Here is an 8,249-nt window from a genome sequence, read left to right as displayed (position 1 = left end):
GATTTAATTAAAAAAATGTGACAGGTGGAAAATGTAACAATAAAACGGTAAAATCTTCATATCAATACACCTCATTATATGCTTTTGCCATTGCTTCGAGTTGGCCATGCGTAGTTCTGCCGAATGATGGAGCAGCAGCAGATCACAGCACCCTAGACTCTGCCACCCCTGACTTAATTTCCTCCCAGTCGCTCCCCTGCTGCAACAGTTAGCTCAAACCTTGAGAGTTCTATTCCTTGCACCTACGGGGACAATGACATTAAAGAAACCTGAAAAGGATGCCCCCTAACTCATCATCAGCTATTGCCTGTTCTCGGAATTCGATCACAGTGTCTGCCAACAAAGCCAATATCTGCAACATACAGAGACCAGATAAGGAAAGCGCATAAATGGTTGATTATATACCCTGTCAATTATTAACAATAAAAATAAAATAGTACGCACTGAGGTTAAAGTTCTATTCCTAAGAAAATGAAAATACCCCAAAATGCTAATTGGTGTTTTGTTCATTTGACTATGTAATATACCCTTTACAAATTGGCTATAGGATTTTTATTTTTTTTTCGATTTGAACAAAAAAATATATATTTTTTTCTCACATATGGGACAAATATTATGAAAGGGAGGAGAATTAAATTATTCCACGTCTTTTAAGCGTTCATCCGCTAGAAGTTAATGTAGCTAAGTGATGATGTCTGAAAAAATTGCCCTTTTGGAAAGAAAAAAATTATTGGGGAGGAACTTGCTTTCTCAAAGTCTTGTATAAAACATTGCTACAAGTTGATGTGCAAAAACATTGTAAGGAACAGTAAGTTTTTCAAGGAAGCAACACCAATATTGGTTTATAAATGAATAGTAGTGATTGTGATATATGGTGAAAGTGAGACAAAGAAAGCAATTGACTCTTGTTCACAAATAATTTTGAAATTCTTGCTATTGGCAAACTTTCTACCTTACAGAAGTGGGCACTATAGCCACTGATAAGGAGCCAATCTAGCTTTTGACCGAGTGGTTATTCCTGCAGCAGACTATTGATAAAAAGAGTAAGTTCTTGAAACAAGCTTGCATATCTATACATGCGCATTCAAAGCTTAATCGTAAGGATGAGCCTTTACATGTCCCTGCACATTAATTTTACTCAATTCAGCATGCCTCGTGGATAACAACAGGACCAGAGCACTTGTTGTGACCTTAATTTTTTAGGCCACTTGAATCTCTCCTGCATTCAATTACAAAGTTGGGGTTCAAAATCAATTTAGTTCATTTTGGTTATGTCATCGATAGCTCGGAAAACAATGACAGAAACATTACAAATCGATTGCAGTCATTATGCTTTATCAAAAACAAAAATACAAGGACATGTTTTATAATTAGTTCATCCAGATATAAATATTTTGCACATGAATTTAAATGCAAGATATATGACCCTTAGACATTGTAACCAAGTGAACTAGAATATTCAAAAGAGTACCTCAAAAAAGTAAAACCCACTGACCTCAACAACTAGCACATATTGGAAAAATATATGCAAAAAGTAATGGCTCCCATGTAGTTACTGAAAAGTTTCACAATACTTCCATTTATAATTTTATTCAAGCTTTCAGGTGTTAAATTCTTTCCAATCCACTAATGATTTGGAAACTTAATAAATCAAATACTTCTAAATTTGTATAAACTAAATCAGATCAGGAATGGCGTAACAGTAGATCTTCTCCATTGTTAAATAGCGCAAAGGTTTGAAGTAGGAGAAAAATGGCTCCTCATTCAATAGGTTACTTTTACCCTAACCAGAGCTGATTTCAACAAACTTCAATCTGTTGTACAAATTACAAAAACTAAAAGTGGGAGACAACCTGGTAAATTTACTGGGGAAAAGAACTAGACAGCCAGCAATATAAATCACATCCGTCATTCAAGGAAATTATAAACTGGAAGGAAGAGGAAAATGATGAAATTAGAAATTCCAAGCAATTTTTCCAAATGATATACTTACTGTAAGCATAGAATATAACCTAGCAAAATCCCATACAAGAAATGAGGATCCTACAATTTCGTTTTTCTTCTTAATCATAAGAATACTTAACGAGTGTTTTATGAAATGAGGAATCTGCAATTTCTTTTTTTCTTCTGGATAATAATAATATTTAACAGTGTCTTACGAACACGGAAATTAATAGCTCATGGCACCAAGCACTTGATTTTCCTTTAACTGTGGAATTTGGGAAAAGATGAGATTCAGACAAATAACTTAAATGGACTTATGTTACTGGTTTGAGATTCAAACAATCAGGATCAGTACTCTCTATATTAGTCGATATGAAATTTGGTAATTAAACCCGATGAATCCTGCTAAAAAGTCAAGATTCCATCAATTTATCAAATCAAATTCAACATTATAATCTAGCCAGGGCATGTACTGCACGGGCAAAATTTCAAACAGAAAGTGATTAAAACAGCACAAAAGTTGTCACTAACAAACAATGACAGAGACGAAAGAATCAAGGAATTGAACAGCTGTGGCCAGGAGATATCATCACCCCTAACACATTTGTAAATTGAAACAAAAGAAACTAGGAAGCATACTTACCTTGCTGTTTAGTCCATTCTGACATCACATAAACAAAGGAGTTTTCATAGCCTTCAGCTGGTATACCTATCAGCGCATCAAAGAATTGTTCAACATGAGAAGCGTTCATATGGACCTGTGTTTTAAACAATCAGAACGTGCAAAAGTCAGCCCATGAAAAGCAAATGAAGTGCCCGTGAAATCTTAGCCATAGCAGCTAATCAGACAGCAGTGTGTCAATAAAAGAGGATACAAGGCAAGTGATTGAAACCCTATTTATTAGTGAAATGATTGACATCTTTGCAAGAAATTATTTGACAATATCCTTAAGCATTGCCCTACTAGGCAAAAGAAAGTTGACATAGTTTGAGTTGACTGAAGCTGGAGCATCGAGTATTGAAGGCACATACCAATCTAGCAAAAATAAGCAGCAATGAGCTTTTCAACCCCACTATTTGAGCCGATTGCATTCGTTGAACAAGAGCAGCAACCAGGTCTCGGATATGCGTTGCCATTTGCAATGGCAGGTGTAAAATAAGCTGTAAAATGTAACTCCCAACAAAAACAGACCCAGAGCTTTCCAGATCAGGGCTGAGAAGCCTGCAAAGCCAAGAATTTAATCAGGGTCAAGAAACAAAATTCTACATGGAGTTCATGATTAGCAAGAATCATTTTCATTGTAAAGCTTTAGATGGAGCACCATCAAGAAACCATAAAGCAACTGACGTGCAAAATTACATTTACATCATACGAAATAGAGTTCATCAAAACAGACTCCATATTTAGAGGACCAGAAAAGGTTGAAATGTGGTAAGCAGCGAGGAATCGCGGTTTAGGCAAATAGGATCAAGAACTGAAACCCAATTTATCTGTTGTCCTATGTCAATCTGAAATGACGATGGGCAACTCATGCTCAATATATTTTCTAATTTTAAGATTCTTTTTTGGAAAACCCCCTAAATTTATCCCTTGTGTTCGTGTTAAAATTGCAATTCTCATGGTCCTGCTCTGTTCTTCAGTCACCTACTTAGCATGCATATATATGCACATGCACTAGCATCCCCACCTTTTCTTTGAACAAGTTCCTATTCCATTCATAGAAACCTCCCATTCTATAACCAACAAGAAAACTAAAACCAATCAAATAGTGCTTTCTCAAATAGCACAAAATATGTGAAGAACACTAACCTGAGGTGACGATACAATTGTATGCAAGCATGGGAACAAAACCGGTACTAGTGTTGGCACCACAGTATCATCTAGATCCCCAGAGAGAAGGGCCGAACACCTTAGAGCTCCATCCACTACAAATTCCAACATCAACTATAGCCATCTTTCTCGAGTCAAGTTTCAATGAACTGGTCACTTATAAAGATATCCAAACTCAAGATTCAATTTGACAAATAGAACTTGAGGATTTATTTATGTATTTAAAAATGTCTTGCTTGGAATGCACATGACAATCTCAAATTTAAAGTGGGGAGAGAAAAACTTCACCACAACCAAACCGAACATTCCTAAGACTTACCTCCACTCATATGAGTTTGATCGTTAATCAACTTCAAAAGAAACGGCACTAAATCAGGCCAATTCTCAGGCTAGTCATTACAGAAATCGAAGCAGTAGCCATACTAATTGCGGTACAAATTTTCCGGTGAGAATCATCCAACGAAGGTAAACGTAGTCTCTGTGTAACTTGCTAATGACAGAAGAAGAATAAACTAAAAATCAGGTCTCGATTTATGAATTTCAAGATTTAAAAAGAAGGAAAGGTGGTCATTACTACCTTCCCTTCAGTTGCGACAACAGGAGGCTCAAGCGAATCCTCGCCTTCATGCCAATGTTTCTTAATGAATTGCGTTAATAGTACCGCAGCTAGGTGATTATCAAGTTAATTCTCGGAACAAATCAAATTAAAATAAAAGTTAAAATAAATCACAAAATCTAAGAAAGAGGATATCTGACGCAATCCAAAAGGAAGTTACTTATTTACAGCAACTTTTGATAATGCGCGACTCCAAAGCCTGGAGAAATAATATTCGATTAGACTCCATCGATGATATCGGAAAATATTACGACGAGAAGAGGGAGGGGAGTGACCTGGATGGAGAGAGGCTTCGGGGAAGGAACGGGTTTCCTGGTTAGGATCGAGAGTGGTATTCAGGCAATTGAGTAGCCATTATTGATCTTGATCCATTACGCTTCCCATTTTATTTTATACCTAATTCAGCTATTCAGAAATCAAAAGCCCAGTTTTCTTTTTCCCGCTCTTACAAGGAGATTTTTGCGGTGAGAGGCAAGAGGATATTTTTGTTTCAGGTTTATTTTATATGAATATATTGGTCGAGGTTCTTTAGGGGTTACTTTAGCCTACGAGGGCACACTGGGTTGGGCTTTTAGCCCACCACCAATTTATTTCTTGTTTGAAGCCAATCCAAATGATTCTCAAAGGAAGACGGAAAAAAATAAAAGAAGCAAAGAACAGTCATGAAACATTGCTCTATCTGTTCAGTGTGTAAAGCCACATTTTATTCGCAGAACACCAAACGTTTCTTACATGCTTCTGCCTTCGTAGGCCTAGAACTCGTAGCATTTCAAATACAGTTTTAGGTGATTTATTAGCAAAAAAAAGACTGCAATTATGTCATTCCCATTTGCTCCTAATCTGAAGAGGATGCCTAAAATCAAAGGTCAGCACCACATTTCCATCCATCCTCTTCAATGCAAACCTCTCAACCAACACATAGCAACCGAATTTCCTCCACTCTCCCTTGCCATCAAACTCCTCGGTTCTCTTCACGCTCACTTGCCGGTCACCGGCCCACCCGACTCTTTCTTGCTCCCACTTCATTCTCTCCACAATTTCTAATCCCAATCCCACATTTGTTTCTCGTTCCACATCGCTAACACTCCTAAACCACATCACCCCACCAGCAACAATCTTCTGGTCATACACAGCTTCTGTCCCACCAATTTTAACCACTTGGCATTTGACAGCAACATCTATACTCACAGTATTGTCTTCATTATACGTACTTTCACAAGCAAAAATCTGCTCCCATTGTTGCTCGAGAGTCATCTCATAATAGGGTGAATTCCTCATCTGATCTTCAAGTATGTTTCCTTCTTTGATGAACATGAAAGGACAATACCACTTCCCCACCTTCACAGCTTCAGAACAATTCTGTGACAACGGGAAGCTGAAGTCTGGAAGGCGGGCACGGAGAGCCATGTTAAGGCCTGGTGCTTCGCTCAGCTGGAACTCCTTGGGAGTTGAAGCAGCCAATTCCCAACCATCTCTCCTTAAGAATTTTGGAGGTAGCCCATCCGAAGCTACAGATTTGGCAACAAAGGTACCCCGTTTTCGCTGTTGAATCTGAAATCGTTGATATATGTTTCTAGGATCCAAAGGTCGTGGTTCTAAACAGGATGTACGATTGCAGGAACGACTCGTTTTCACGCCCTCCTTAATCTTGCGGTTTACGTAAGCTTTCCTGATGCAGATCATGGTGAAATAATTATTTAAGTCAACTAAAACTATTTGGTTAGCATAACTAACAGCACAGATTGATTGTATAAGAGCCAATTTGGGCCAAAAGAAAAGGGAGGATAAAAAAGAAAGTGCAGATTGAGATAAGACACATACCCTTTATGCTTCGATTTCCTTTGAATGACATAGTATTGTTTGGAAGACAATGGTTGGTTAAGAACGGGAATGAATAGAACACGGGTGCATTCAGTGAAGTCCGGCCCGTCCGGAAACAGAACCTCTAGGTTCTTGTTTTGAGGAAACGGCAGGGCTCTAATATAATCAGTACTCTTGACCAACCCAAAACAGCAAGTAGGTTCAGTTTCATCATCTTGGATCACCAATATACCAGAGTTCGGACCCTCGGGAGGAAATAATGAACGAGCTGAAGGATATACTCGATACATTGAGAGAGGCCTTGTCACATACATGATTGTTTGTTTTTTTTTTTTTGGTTCTTTGTGTTTCCCTTGGTGTTTTTAACTAAGCATTAATGAACGTATAAATACGCATTGATTAATGAACTCATCGATTGTGGCTTGTATAACTTGATCAAGTTACATGATTGGTTCTGTAAGGTAGTAATCAACCAGTTGACTTTTGAAGATCAGTTTTCAGTGGTCTGTGCATGCTTTTTTTTATGCAACTAGGCATAAATGGTTCCCCATGGACGTGTTTTATTCGTCGGGTTGTGTTAGGTTCATCAAGTGGCCGTGTTCGTTCATCAAGTGTGCCCTTATTTATTTCAAAAACATCAAAATTCAATCAAACAGCATGTAACACAAGCATTTCCATCTGACATGCCATATGCTAGGAAATTTCCAAAAGTACTTGAATATGGAATACTTATTTGACCCCAAAAAATAATTAAATTCAAGTGGGGGAAATAATTAGTTAATTAGAAGACCCGAGATCAGAACCTATTTGAAATCTAAAGGCATTGCTTTAAAGTTATAACAGATTGGTTTGGTTTGACGAGGAAACTACTTAACAAGTGTGGGGTTGTTTTCAGTGGTCTGTGCATGTTTTTTTATAAATAAGTTTAATCATAAATATAAAAAATTATACATGTATTTAATTAAATAAATTAATAATTATTTATATAATTCATATAAATTATAAGGTTCAATCATTAACAAACTGAATATATCACGAATGATTATTTTGGTAGTTAAAACTATTGTGAATCGATTTTTCTTTTCTACCGCCATAATATTTTGACTCTCTCTTTTCTACATTAAATCATGAACCAAAAATAATAAAAATAATGTTTTGATCAAAAATGAACTTTGAAAAAAATAAAATGATGAAAATGATATGTTGCAAACTATAAGGATCATAATAAAAAATATTAGCTAATTTTGAAACCACGATCTATTTTGTATTTTCTGTGTTTTTCATATTGATTATTTGTCTTTTCTTTTAATTATACCTTTCCTTGATAAAATAAAAGTAATTGGATTTTAATTTGGCTATAGAAAGATGCGATTGATAAAAGAAAAAAAATGCAACAACAAAAATAATAATAATAAATTCATTATGAAAAGTCCGGTGAATTAAAGGGGGCTACGGTGTGTGGAGAATAGTATTTCCCCGGTGTTTTTTATTGTTTTATTAATTTTGAAAATAATACATATAAAAATCCAAATTTCCTAATACATTATGTTCTATAATAAAATCCGTTTTAAAATAGTGTTAAAGAATAAATATTGATTGATTAATGTATAAACTAGTCTTAAAATATATATATATATATTATATCATCGAAAAACACAGATAATAAGCCAAGCAGTACTTGTCGAACCCAGAAATTATACACATGCAATACTTTAATTCAAGAAATTAAATAAAACAAATGCATCTTTGAGCTTTACATGACTGGTCCATTTCAAGTGAAAGTGAAAAAGTGCTCTATGCTTTCACATGGAGATTGTGTGTATTTGGTAGGTAATTTGATGGAAGATGTTTTTTAAATATTTTTTAATTAAAAATATATTAAAATATTTTTTAAAAAAATTAGTACTAGTATATCAAAACCATAAAAAATAATTAAAAATATATTAATTTAATATTTGTAAATAAAAAAAATATTAAAAAACGAGTGAAACCATACAAAAAAAAACACATGACGAGAGGACGTTCACCACCTTGTAA

At 35.5% G+C, this 8,249-nt stretch overlaps 2 protein-coding genes across 2 annotated transcripts; both read right to left on the bottom strand.

Annotated features, from left to right (window-relative positions):
- Window positions 1-2,029: 2,029 nt before the first annotated feature.
- Window positions 2,030-4,445, bottom strand: LOC133696686 (uncharacterized; the record flags this gene model as incomplete). The annotated part of the gene is given in 6 exon segments (XM_062118941.1): window positions 2,030-2,702; window positions 2,977-3,166; window positions 3,755-3,870; window positions 4,095-4,172; window positions 4,175-4,265; window positions 4,353-4,445. Coding segments are annotated over 5 exon segments (393 nt in total), but the record flags the coding sequence as incomplete, so codon positions are not given.
- Window positions 4,446-5,073: 628 nt separating this feature from the next.
- Window positions 5,074-6,623, bottom strand: LOC133697891 (uncharacterized). The gene is made up of 2 exons (XM_062120714.1): window positions 6,213-6,623; window positions 5,074-6,060 (listed from the first exon to the last, which is right to left on the bottom strand). The coding sequence occupies exons 1-2, from the start codon at window positions 6,524-6,526 to the stop codon at window positions 5,211-5,213; spliced, it is 1,164 nt and encodes a 387-aa protein (XP_061976698.1). The 5' UTR covers window positions 6,527-6,623; the 3' UTR covers window positions 5,074-5,210.
- Between the last annotated feature and the right edge of the window lie 1,626 nt (window positions 6,624-8,249).

This window comes from Populus nigra, chromosome 6, assembly GCF_951802175.1.
Source record: "Populus nigra chromosome 6, ddPopNigr1.1, whole genome shotgun sequence".
NCBI classification, from domain to species: Eukaryota; Viridiplantae; Streptophyta; class Magnoliopsida; order Malpighiales; family Salicaceae; genus Populus; species Populus nigra.
The sequence above is the reverse complement of the archived record's forward strand: the minus strand, read 5'-3'. Positions and strand labels throughout refer to the sequence as shown.

What these genes read in the sequence shown, in the direction of transcription:
- LOC133697891 (XM_062120714.1), bottom strand. Translation starts at nt 6,526, where the DNA reads ATGTATGTGACAAGGCCTCTCTCAATGTATCGAGTATATCCTTCAGCT. An exon ending in AGGAAATCGAAGCATAAAGG is followed by an intron (nt 6,061 to 6,212) that starts GTATGTGTCTTA and finishes GATCTGCATCAG; the next exon opens with GAAAGCTTACGTAAACCGCA.